Genomic DNA, 12,259 nt, shown 5'->3' on the forward strand with positions numbered 1-12,259 from the left:
GGGGGGGGGGAGGAGTCGGCGACAACGGCGAGGACGGCGATGGCCGCAATCATATTTTACCTTGGACATTCGGTCGTTCTGTTGGAGCAGCGCTCTTGTCTGCTACCAGGACGCCCCGCCCCGCCCTGCTCGACCGCGGTCGTGATCCGCAGACGGCAGCAGCCCCGTACCGACCGTCCGAGAGGGCCGCCCATGCCGACGGCCGACGCGACGGCATACGGCCGACCAGCGCGGTCGATCGGATCCGATCTGGGGAGCAGGCGAGGGGAGGGGGGAGAGGGATGCGATACAATGAAGCTATCATCCTCGCGGCCCGGCCTAGGCCCGGCGGAGAGGTGGGGCGCAGCGGGGCCGACATCGGCCATCGACTCACAAATAGATGGATGCCCAAAGAGAGCGGGCGATCTCGCTGTTGCGACGGTCGTCAGGGACAACGGGTCCTAAGGGCCCATGCGTGCAGTCGCGGGCGTGGGAGAGCAGGTTGCAGGGAAATAACAAGTAAAGTGCATTAGTCAATCATCGCAACAGATTTATTCATTATTATTCACTATTATTACATTTACAGTTTGGGGCTTGGTACTCGAAGCGTAACAAATCAGACTTTTAGCATTGTATAAAACGGAGCGGAAGCATTTTATTTTTTCAGATTCATTTTGCATTTCATCAATTTTAGTCGGCGATATCGCTTCACTCACATAAATAAGTTATCGACAGACATCAGGCAGTGGTGCGACGGCACCACTAGAGGACACTGTACACCGTGCAATTACTTCGAACAGGGAAGCAGGGGCGTTCCCCTTTGGTTCACATTGTAACTATCACAAGCAGAGCTTTGGACGCTAACCCTTCTACAATCGGAAGAGGTTAGCAGGACCCTGTATTACGCATGGTTTGGGCATGTCGCCAAACAAAAAAAGGATCCCAAAAAAATCCTTTTCCACTCATCACTGTTTTGTCAACGCGACGCTGTCCGTAGGAGTGCAGCACACTGCATACGCGCGCTGCTACCGACCTGTTCCAACACACTGGCACCCCGTGACTGATGGTCCATCGCGACGAACACAACATTCACATTCACAGCCGATCGATCATCGGCCCCGTCGCCTCATCGGTCACACGCGTCACGCGGCGTGACCCGCACGAGGAGGGGCGCAAGGAGGAGGAGGAGGAGGAGGAGGGAGGGGCGGGGGCTCTGTGTCGCGGCATTGTGGCGCCCGACAAAGGAGTCCCGGCGAGGCGCCTCGGGGTCCGGCGGCGGCCACCTCAAGGACACCACCTCATCACGCGCGGGGCAAGGACCAACAGGGCGTGCCCAGCCCTGCACGCCCAGCTATGGAGAATCGCCACCGCGTTGGAGGGAAACGCGTCGGGCGGAACCGCGCGGCAGCGATGATGGTGATGGTGGCCGTCATGACCAAGTCATCGGATGGCACTTGGGTTCTGGCGGTGGCGCCTGGCGCCGCTCAGGCGCTGGCGCATAGCACGACGGCGGCCGCGGCCAGCAGGACCGCGGGGGCGGCCCGTCCGGGGCCCCGGCCGCCGCCGCTGCTCGCGAGCTGCAGGCCTCCGAAGCGGCCGGTGGGCTCCACGGGCACCATGCGGCACTGCGAGCGACGCCAGCGACGCACGTTGCCGGCCGAGTCCTGCGCCAGGACGCACAGCTCCAGGCTGGCGGAGGCGGCCAGGTCGGGCAGCGCGTGGTAGCGCGCCGTGTAGGGCAGCACGCGCTGCAGCACCACGCTCGGGTCGCGCGGCTCCTCGGCGACGGCGTCCGCACCGTCCTCGACGGGCGCAGCTGTCGGCACCTGAAACGCGTGAAGATAATGATTGTCAAGAAAAATGCTCGCGCGCCATCAAGAGAAAATGCTCTCTTTAAAAATGTCATTGATTATGGATAGTTTTCCTCAAAATTTCTACAGGGAGCTGGCCGTTTAACCCCGCTCACTTCTGCAGTTATGCTGCACCGCACGCACGAATGCAAGCGGGTTGCCTATTCGCTCGGCCCGCCCGCACTCGTGCGTGCGGTACAACACAACTGCAGAAGTGAGCGGGGTAAATCAGCTACCTGGTATAGCAGCCGTCAACATGCGTGCGTGGGGGTTTGCCCATCTTCCCGTAATGGCTCCGAGCACATAGGAGCACATGCCCATTCGCTCCAAAAGGGCGTGACGCTCACCTCCAACATCATTTCTTGTTACTTCCCGAAATTTGCCATCAAAAAAGCTTTCGAGCCCACCAATTATTTATTTTTTCTGGAAATTTACATGTTTCTCTCCCGCTTGTACCGCTTTGCACGCACACCGGCGGCGCCAATATCCATCCCCGTTGCGCGGAGGCTCCGCCGGCTCTCGGTCCGCAGCAGTAGCCCGCGGTAGCCCGGCCCGCAGTACACGTAGTTAGTTCTCAGAAGCGCGGCCGCTGGCCGGGCGGGGCGGGGCGCGGAGCACCTGTGCGTGAACTACCGGCGGCACGGTAGCAGGCAGCCTCTCGGGCCCCGGCTGAGGCCCCGGCCAATAACGATGATTACCTTGTCTACGGCGGTGTCCCGGACGATCAGCAGGAAGTCCGCCACGTCCTCGTTGGTCGTCACGTACCAGGAGACGGTCACCACCCCCTTCAGGTCCCTGCGGGCAGATATTATACGGTGATGAGGCAGGCGTCAGGAGGTGAGGAGGTCATGCCTCGCTGAACAAAAACATCTCAGTGGTGGTGGCCGTGCGCCATGCGTCGGTCCGGACGACGCCGGCGACGCCCCTCGACGCGCCGCAATCTCCCCCTCAAGTCGCCTCCAGACGGACGCAGTGTGCGCCGGCGCCGCGCGCATCCTCCCGAATAGATTAGCGCGCCCGCAACGCCTGCCCGGCTCAAGAACAATGACTTGTACGTATACTGTACGGCCCGGGCCGGCCGGCCGGTGCACGCTGGGCGCCAGCTAGTGCACTGCTCAGAGGTGTTGCGCTGTGCGGTACATTTTGCTGTCATTGAATTTTTAGTATCTTCAGAGGAAACTCATTTTGAAGAAATTTAGGCGTCGAACAAAAAAAATGTGTTGCTGCAAAAAATATAAATAAATTACAACATAAATACAAAGTTCCTGGAAATATCAGAGATTTTCATCTCTCTCTCTCTCTCCTTCTCCTTCGAGAACAACTCGTCGTCGTCGACTTCCTCCCTCTCACGGTGCGGCGCGCCGCGACGAGGCGCGCCCTCTCGCGTGCGAAGCCGACGCCGCGACGCCTTAACGAAAGAAGATGAAAGGGGGCCCTTCGCTCCTTAAATTCCCCGTGCCGCCGTTGCGCGAGCCTCGGCCCCGAAGGGCTTTTTGCATCCCCCCTCCCCTCCCCTTTGGGTCCCGCCGCGAGTCGCTACGGGACCACGAGCGTGTGATGTACCACGGGCGCCTTAATTAACGTCCGCGGCAGTGTGTCTGAAGTCGATTACGAGGAGGAGGGGAGGGGAGGGAGAGACCGAGAGAGAGAGAGAGATAGACGGCTAAGTGAGGGGAATCGGCCATTTATGATGACGTATACCGCAACATTATTTCTCTACGCCGCCTCAGCCGTCTATGCAGGATGATATTTTCGGGGTGGCCGACCGGCCGATCCCATCGCTGGTCTCTCTGCTATGGTGCCCCGACCCACGTCCCCGCCGCCCCCGCGCCCTCCTAAAGTACGGTCCCTTTGAGCCCACGCAGGACTGGCCGGACGGTTTGATAATGCCAATCATTACAACTCGATGCGCGCCCGGTCCTTGCCCGCCGTGCTGTGCTTGGCCCATCGCGTCCCGTCCCGCCCCGTCCCGTGGGACCGTCGACTCTATCCGCCCGCGCCCGTCCCCCGTCCGCCCGTGATGGCCGCCCATGGTGGACCACTCCACCCCGGCCGGCCTATGGCCCATCACGGAATGGCCTGTCATATCCATGAGCCATCAGGGCGCCGGCGAGTGTGCTCCCGGGCCGGCCCTGCTGTGGGTGAAGGGCACGAATGATGATGACCGTCATGATGGTGGTGCACGTGTCCCTTGCCTACCCCACCTCTCTCTATTGCTCTTACCCCCCCCCCCCATTCCTCTCCCCGCGGTGCGACGAGCCAGCCAGAGGAGTGTGTTTTGCGTGGTTGGGCTCCGCAGTTCCGCTCCCGTGGAGGCTTTTATTCAGCGCCTACGAGAATGACTTAAGGGTTCTTTTCTTCCGGTGCCCCGCCCCGCCCCGCCGAGCTGATAGAGTGCGCCGTGGAGCGGTGCGCTTTTAAGCCCCCGCCGGCCCGCCGGCCGTTGCTGCACCGTTGCTCCCATGCAAAGTACTACCATCCTCCTCCTCGGCTGGACAAATACAAGTCGACATGCTACAAAAGCTGGACAAATTGCACCGCGCGAGACGACATGCTGCGGCGCACCCACGACCCACGGGCCACGGGCCACGCAATATAGCGGCCGTCGGGGAGGAGGACGGCCGACCTCTGCTGACCTCCTGGAGGTCACCCCTCCCTCCGTGACACACGCACGCTCACCTCTTGATCTCCCTGAACTTGAGGTCGGGGCTGATGTCGAGGTCGGGGTCCTTGGAGGCGGGGTCCTCCGGCCGGCAGGTAAGCCGGTCCTCGGGGACGTCCACCAGGGCCTGGCCGGCGAGGAACTCGGGCTCGGCGCAGCGCACCGCGCCCCACCACGGCAGGGTGGCGGCCTGCACCCCGAGCCAGTGGCGCAGCGGCCGCGACGCGCACGAGCACTGGAACGGGTTGTCTGCGCAAAAGAGAGTTAGTTGAGGGTAAAGATGTAAATGTTCAGAGAAGCACAAACATGTTGCATTAAAACTTGTGATTAAAAGTTTTTCACGTCTCCGGGTGGGGTTTCAGGATAAACTACTATCGCTATTACTCCTCATTTGGAGCGGTTGGAAGTACTCACTCTCATATCTGAACTCGGTGCCGTTCATAAGGAGCGGCAGGAACCTCCGGTGGAAGGCGGTCATCTGGTTGTCGCGCAGATCCAGGACGGTGAGGCCCGGCTTGAGGGCGGCCAGCGCGTCCCCGGGGACGGTGCCGAGCCGGTTGCCCCGCAGGTACAGCTCGCTGAGGTTGCGCGGCGGACGGAAGGCGGTGGAGCCCTCGGACACGACCTCGAGCTCGTTGTACGACAAGTCGAGGACCCGTAGTGCCGTCAGGTTGCCGATGACTCCTGTGAGGGAGAAGAAGAGGTAGTGTCAGTTGGGCTGCCTACCGGTCGGGCGGGGCGCGTCGAGCTGTCCAGGGCATTCCCCCTCTCCTCCTACAGAGTCCTTCCCCCTCCCTAACTGGGGAGCCGGTTGGGTTGCCTTGAGCGCAGGGGTCCCGCGGGGGAAGTCCCGAGCCGGAAGAGTTGCATACTCACTAGGCGCTGCTGGCTGGCCGCTGGCCCCAGTAAAGCAACACCCACCTTTGCGAATCTCGTTGATCATATTGTGGCTGACGTTCAGCACCTCGACCTTCTTGGTGCCCGCGGTGATGTCATGGGTGAGCACGGGCATCACGTTGTGGCTGAGATCGACCTCGCGCAGCCGGTAGGGGATGTAAGGGTTGCTGGGGAACGTCTTCTTGGTCACGAACGATATCTTGTTGTGGCTCAAGTTCACCTGAGGAAAGTGATCAAGTTGAGATAACAGAACAAGAACTGGTTCGCTCGATGTCCGTCGCGGTGCGGTACTCACCCTCTCCAGCGACAGGCAGTCGTCCAGCAGGCCGTGGGTCTTGTTGTCGAGCCGCTCCAGCTGGTTGTGCGACAGGTCCAGCGTGCGCAGCGACACGAGGCCCTGCAGCGCGCCGTTGGGCAGGTGGGTGATGTGGTTGGCGGTGAGGTTGAGCGTGAGCAGCTGCAGCAGGCCGTCGAAGGCGCGCGACGACACGTTGGCGATGCGGTTGTTGGCGAGCTGGAGCTCGAACACGACCGGCAGGCGGCCGAACGCGCCGCGCGGCAGCTCCGTCAGCTGGTTGTGCTGCAGGTACAGGTACTGCAGGGACGTGAGGTCGCCCAGCGCCTCCCACGGCGGCCGCGTCAGCTCGTTGTTCGAGAGGTCGAGCCGCTGCAGCGTCAGCAGGTTGGCGAAGGAGCCGTGCTGCATCGCGTCGTCCTTCATGCCGTTGTGCGACAGGTCCAGGCCCAGCAGCGCGTTCATGGAGGGCCACGTGGTGCCGGGCTCCAGGCGCGCCACGGCGTTGTGCGACAGGACCAGGTACGACAGCGATATGGGCAGCTGGAACACTCGGGACACCTGTGGGGGTAGGGGAGGAAAAAAAATTGATGGCGTTTCCAAATCGAACTTATGACAATCTATTGTTGCCAACATTCTACAAAAAAAAATGGTATTTAAGTAAATAACCACATTCTACAAACATTTCTAAACTGTTCGTAGAAGAGTTTCAGTCGTAACATTACTGAATATAATGAAAAGCGCAGGCTAGGCCAGCCCAGAGGACGTAGGCTACCAGCGCCGTTAGCCACACCAGAGCGGCTGCCTACAGCGGCGGGCGCAGCCCTAGGGGCAGCCGGTGGCGACGACATGACACTGACCTGGTTGTGGGCGAGCGTGAGCCAGCGCAGGGACGCGAGCCGGGCCAGCGAGCCGCGGCCCACGTCGGACAGGTTGTTGTGGCTCAGGTCCAGCTCGAGCAGGGTGGGCAAGGAGCCGAACGTGGAGCTGCGGATCTCCGTCATGGCGTTGTGGCTGAGGTTGAGGAAGCGCAGCCCGAACAGGGTCTGGAAGACGCCGTTCCAGATCTCCTGCAGGTTGTTGTGGCTCAGGTCGATGGTGTGCAGCTCGTACAGCTTGGGGAACACGTTGCGGGGCACGCGCTCGATCTCGTTGTAGCTCACGTTCAGCACCTTGAGGCCCGTCATGTTGTGCAGCGGCACCTGCAACCCACACCGCATGTCCACTATATGAGAGACCCGTGTCGCTAACGAGCTGTCGGCGGCCATCCTGCGCGCGTCATCATCATCGGCGACCACCGCGCGGCAAGACGCCCCCGCTGTCCAGGATAACAAGCCGTGCGCCGTCTCGAGACGGATGAGATTGTCTCTTTGCCCGGTCACCATCTGCCCACCTGCTCCTCCGCAGGACGCGCGGCCCCTGACCCGGCCGGCCACCGCGGAGGAGTCGTGGGATCAAACACAGCGGCTGAGCAGCGCCAACCGGCCGACGGCCCGCGCACATGGCAACGAGCAAAGCACGGGAGCTGGACGTGTCAATTACTTATTGTTGGTGTGGAGTGGAGCTGTACCTGAGCCAGGTCGGTGAGCAGGTTGTAGCTCAGCTGCAGCTCGGTCGCGTAAGTGTTGGCGTCGAACGCCGACCTCGGGATGTTGGTGATCTTGTTGTGCGACATGTCCAGCACCGTCATGTTGGCGCAGTTTTCGAACGCCCCCGCCTCGATGGTGTCGATCGCGTTGTGCGACAGGTTGATCCTGACCAGGTAAAGATCCTTGAAGGAGAGCTTCTGGATGTCCGTCACTTGGTTCTCCGACACGTCGATGAGCTGCGAGAAACAATCGAAATTTGGTCAGATGGTCAGTGACATCACCACGGTGATGGTGATCATGACGATGATCACGATCTGCATGAGCATAACAACTTTTGGACTACGCACCTCGCAGTATTGCAGCTGCTGGAACATCTGGTAGTCGATCTTCTTGAGCCTGTTCCGCGCCAGGTCGATGGTGCCCACGCGGGTGATGCCGCCGAACGTGCCGCGGCCCACCTCGGCGATCTCGTTGTCGGCCAGGAACAGGCGCCGGATGAAGCGCATGCCCCGGAAGCTGTTGCCGTCCAGGCGGCGCAGGCGGTTGCCAGACATGTTGAGGACGCGCAGCACGGTGTTGCGCGCGAAGGTGCCCCTGTGATGGAAAGAGAGATCGACGACGAGCACGTGAGCCGAGTCCTCGCGGGCAGGCCCGTTGGCATTAAAGTGAGGACACTCACCGAGTGAGCTCGCCGATGGCGTTGTGGGACACGTTGCAGGTGGCCATCTTGGTGAGGTCCGCCAGGTGACTAGAGTCGAGCTTGGTCAGCCCGTTGTGGGAGAGGTCCAGCGTCTCCACGTCGCGCAGGCCCTTGAACTGGTTCTTCTTCAGTTGCTGCATAATGAGAGGGAAGTCAGTCAGGACGCGCCGGCCGGGAGCGGCTCGCTCAAAGGACATGTATTTGCTACACACTCTGCAAAATTACTCGAGCAAGACCCTGGAAATAATTGGTCGTTGAGGCGAGGGATGACACACTATCAAGGCGTTTTATCGCGTTTCAGCTTTCCATCGAGAATTTTTTAAGTAATGCTTCAAAACGCATAACAGTATCTCATGCTCGCCGATCCAACGACCATTCCCGTTCCAGGGACGGGACATATGTTGATACCTCATTTTAAAAGCATGCACAAAAACAAAATAAACCGGCACGCATGTTGCTGTTGCTGCTAACCGTGATGTTGTTGCCGTGCAGGTCGAGCACGCCAAGCTTGCGCAGCGGCTGGAACACGTCGGCGGGCAGGTCCGAGATGTTGCCGTTGCAGACGTGCAGCGCCTTGAGGTGCGAGGGCAGCAGGCTCTCGCCCTCCGTGAAGGCGGTGGAGGGCAGCTCGGCAATCTCGTGGCCGTCCAGCCGCAGCAGCGTCAGGTTCCCCAGCACCTGCCGATCAACGTCCGTGTCAGCCATCGCAAGCAATTCTTTTCGAGGTTTTGCAGTAATTTCCTTCCGAGGAGCAAGACGTCTCACCCACCCAAGGAGACCGCATTTTGAGGCGGACATTGATAGAATCTTTGCCTACTCGACGTTGCGGTAACATGATACTGGTCAAATAGGGCCCAATGGGGGGAAGGACCACTTTGAGCCATGGCGGAAAAGGGGGTTCGAAAGAACGGGCAAGAAAAAAGAAAGAAAAGAGATTGATCCAGGTCACTCGATCTGACGTTCTGCATAAAATTCAGGGCAGTGACGGGGAGGAAAAAGTCGAGTGGTGAACGTTTCGGTTGGCGGGGCGACGACGTAGGCCTGAAGTGGCCTGAAGCTGCCGCTAGCGGAGCGGTGGCGGCGCGGGCGCGGCAGTTCACCTCCCCGCGTAAAGCAAACAGGAGACAATGAACTAATCGAGAGGGTCGGGCAGCCGCCGCGGGGCAGCGCAGTGCAGCATTACGACACCGCCGGCTGCAGGATTAGCCAGCCGCGCCGTGTTCGACTGAAATCACGGGTCGCACGGGTTCCAGGACCAGGACCCGTGGCCCTCGGGCAAAACTGTTTTCACGTTTACTTATTTCACCATTTCACCCCCTTTTGACCCAGCGAAGAAGTGTGTGAGAGAGAAAGAAGAGAGAAAGGGCGCGCGAGCACCACGACGGCTGTGTCCAGCTGAGGCAGTAGGTAGTTAGTTGTTTGTGTTCCCCGGCACATGTGGGAGAACCCAGAGTGAAAGAAAGGGAAAAGAGATGACCCGACACGCGGAGAATGCCTGGGAAGGTAGCTCTCGAGCGCGCGCGCACACGTATGTGTGTGTGTGTGTGTGTGTGTGTGTGTGTGTGTGTGTGTGTGTGCGTGAATCCGTGCCCTGCCTCTATGTGTGTGTATCCCACGCGGGGTATTCAAATGCACACCGCAGGATGCTTAAAGCGGCGGGAAGCTGGACTTCCACCCAGCAAAGACGAAGCACACCCCGAACAGCTGATTTTCTCCGTCTTCTCGACGTGCGTTTATTAAAACGCACCGGACACACACACGGGAGTGAGAAAAGGGGGGGGGGGCAGAGAGAGACAGACATATAATGTGTATTTACTACTCATGCCTGTCTTATTATTCGTGAAGGAGACACGCGAATAAGAGAGACCCCAAGTTGGAGAACACCGCCGCAGCCGCTACGCCCCAACACGCCCCGCCACGCCCCTCACGAACACGTTGGCTGTGGCACCTCTTTGGGGCGGGGTGGGGCGGGGCCCTGGGGGCGCGGAGGGGGCGCTCTGAGAGAAAGGACCTGGCGCGTACCTCCCCACCTCCACGCCCCGCCACGCCTCGCGATACTTTTGCGGTCCGTTCTGCCAGTCATCCAACGCTCCAATGAGCGCGGCGGCTGGGCGGCGTGGAGACAATGGCCACAACAACCACCACCTCCAAACTACTACTGTCCTAGTCACAGTCGCGCCCCCGGGGCTGGCCGGGTTCCCCCCATTAGTCCACGACAATGCGGCATTTGAAGGGCAATGAGGTAGACGCAGCCAGGCCTGCTCTGCTGCAGCAGCCCGCCTCTTAGGCTTGGGTCCGGGTTCAATTCCGCCGCCAGCACTGCCTGGTCTTGGACGCCTTGCGACCAACCACTGCTCATCGTTCTTGACGTCGCTCCCCAACTCACCTGCAGGGCCTGCGAGGGGAAGGCTTGCAGCTTGGTGCGCACGACGTGGAGCTCCTGCAGCGTGCGGTTCACGCCGAAGAAGGTACCGGGGTCGATGCTCGTCAGCGGCGTGTCCTCGATGACCAGCACCCTGACTTTGAGCGGGTGCAGCAGCGCGCCGTACAGCCGGCCTAAGAGCGGGGCACAGTTAGTGAGGAAAGATCAATTGAAATTTTTCAGAAAAGAGAGAAAGGAGTGCAACTCACCGATGTTGCAGCCGGTTACGTGCAGGCGTTCGATGGGCAGCGACAACTTGGCGACCTGCAGCAGGCCGGCGCTGAGCGTGGCGAGGTTGGTGTTGTGGCAGCGAACCTGCAGGCCCTGGTCACTGCTGGCCAGGCAGGTGCACGGGTACAGCGAGGCCGCGGGGCAGCGGTAGCGCGGCCCGGGGGGCACGTACTCGGCCTGCACGGCCGCGGCCAGCACCAGCGCCGCCAGCACCGGCGCCAGCACCAGCGCCGCCGGCGGGCACCGCGACCACGCCCGCGGCCCGCGCATGGCGCCTCGGGCGGAGTCTGCAACAGGTGGGCGAGGCCGTGAGGGTCGCGAACAGAGCGGCAGTCACACTCGGGCGGGCGGCGCCTCATACCGACAGACTCGACGGGCTCCTAGCAGGGCAGCAGTGTGGGCAGCATGGCGCACTGGACTGGGGCACGCACACCCACCTCTGTAACGGTCGGAGTCCCGACCCGCTGCTGCACCGGCGAGTCTCTCGCACCATCGCACTGCACTGCACCCACACCGACAACGCCATCACCATCGCGGCGGTGGTCCTGTAGTTTTCACAACGACTTCACAAGCCCGCCTTTAGCATCTCTCTCGCGTGCCGCAATGTGGTTATTCGGTTCGAACGTCGCGAGTGGTTTTGCGATCGGCTGCTCGCGTCGCGTGGTATAGACGATCTGACCCAGCCGCTGAGGTCAACTTGGCAACGCCGCATCCCCTGCCATTTAAAATTTAAACTCAAGGATCTGACTTGAACTTAAATCGTAAAATTTATTAATAACAACTTAGCGTCCTCTCCGCGGGTGTATGGCCACTCGAGCAGGAAACTTTACACCTTTGCCACATTAATTTCATCGGCTGGGTCAAATCGTCTATTAAAGCACCGAGGATCTCCCTCCCCCATCTACACCATAAACAGACATACACACACAAACACACACACCCAAACACAAACTCACACCTATTCCGTAGAAGACGAGACCGATGACGAAGCTCGGAGGCCCGTCGCCAAATTCGGAACAATCACACCGCATAAATATCCGCTCACGTAACTCGTGATCCCGGTCAGCGGCCCCGACTCGTTTGTTTTTGGGGCGTATCGTGACGTGAAGCCGCTGCGAAAACGAGTAGTAACGAGTGGGCGGGGCCGCCGCAGTGCCTCGGGACCTCGGGACCTCGGGAGCGCTGCTCGCAGTCCTCCGCCACTCGAGGCGCGATCACGACGAGGGCCTTGTTACCCTCCTCGACGGGACTCGCCTTTCCGTCATTCGGTAGTCATCCTGCCGCGACGCCGGGGGCCGTGAGGAGGGCGAGGCACACCGTGAGGTTGGCGCCACCACGCCCACCACACCCCGCCCCGCCCCGCCACGCCCCGCCACACCATGCCACGCCATGTGAAATTAAAAAGAAAACGGCAGCCGTACAGCGCTTCCGGCGCTTCCGCGCGGCCGCCGCCTCCAGGGGAGATAACCCCATCGCCGCCGTCAAGGCAACGTCGGGACGCGGTGTCCGTCCCGTCAGCGCGGCGCTCGCGCGCCGGAGGAGTGACTTCACGATTTGGCATTTGCCATGCTGTGCGAGAGTGCGAGTGGGACGACGTGTGATGGATGTGACATCCACGCTCCCTCCCTCCCCCC

The 12,259-nt window shown here is 60.7% G+C and overlaps 1 protein-coding gene across 1 annotated transcript in view; it reads right to left on the bottom strand.

Moving 5' to 3' along the window:
• Positions 1 to 508: 508 nt before the first annotated feature.
• The window catches only part of LOC113202405 (insulin-like growth factor-binding protein complex acid labile subunit), a 15,141-nt gene continuing 3,390 nt past the window's right edge, over positions 509 to 12,259 (bottom strand). The window contains exons 2-14 of the mRNA XM_052267284.1: positions 10,604 to 10,912; positions 10,359 to 10,528; positions 8,444 to 8,650; positions 7,952 to 8,106; positions 7,620 to 7,866; positions 7,254 to 7,508; positions 6,544 to 6,885; positions 5,684 to 6,244; positions 5,413 to 5,608; positions 4,906 to 5,175; positions 4,509 to 4,740; positions 2,528 to 2,624; positions 509 to 1,805 (exon numbers count right to left, since the gene is read on the bottom strand). Of these exons, the coding sequence (XP_052123244.1) occupies positions 1,464 to 1,805; positions 2,528 to 2,624; positions 4,509 to 4,740; positions 4,906 to 5,175; positions 5,413 to 5,608; positions 5,684 to 6,244; positions 6,544 to 6,885; positions 7,254 to 7,508; positions 7,620 to 7,866; positions 7,952 to 8,106; positions 8,444 to 8,650; positions 10,359 to 10,528; positions 10,604 to 10,912 (3,383 nt within the window). The 3' untranslated portion in view covers positions 509 to 1,463. The remainder of the gene's footprint in view (positions 1,806 to 2,527; positions 2,625 to 4,508; positions 4,741 to 4,905; positions 5,176 to 5,412; positions 5,609 to 5,683; positions 6,245 to 6,543; positions 6,886 to 7,253; positions 7,509 to 7,619; positions 7,867 to 7,951; positions 8,107 to 8,443; positions 8,651 to 10,358; positions 10,529 to 10,603; positions 10,913 to 12,259) is intronic.

This window comes from Frankliniella occidentalis, unplaced genomic scaffold, assembly GCF_000697945.3.
Source record: "Frankliniella occidentalis isolate FOCC.00 unplaced genomic scaffold, Focc_3.1 Scaffold49, whole genome shotgun sequence".
Taxonomy (NCBI): Eukaryota; Metazoa; Arthropoda; class Insecta; order Thysanoptera; family Thripidae; genus Frankliniella; species Frankliniella occidentalis.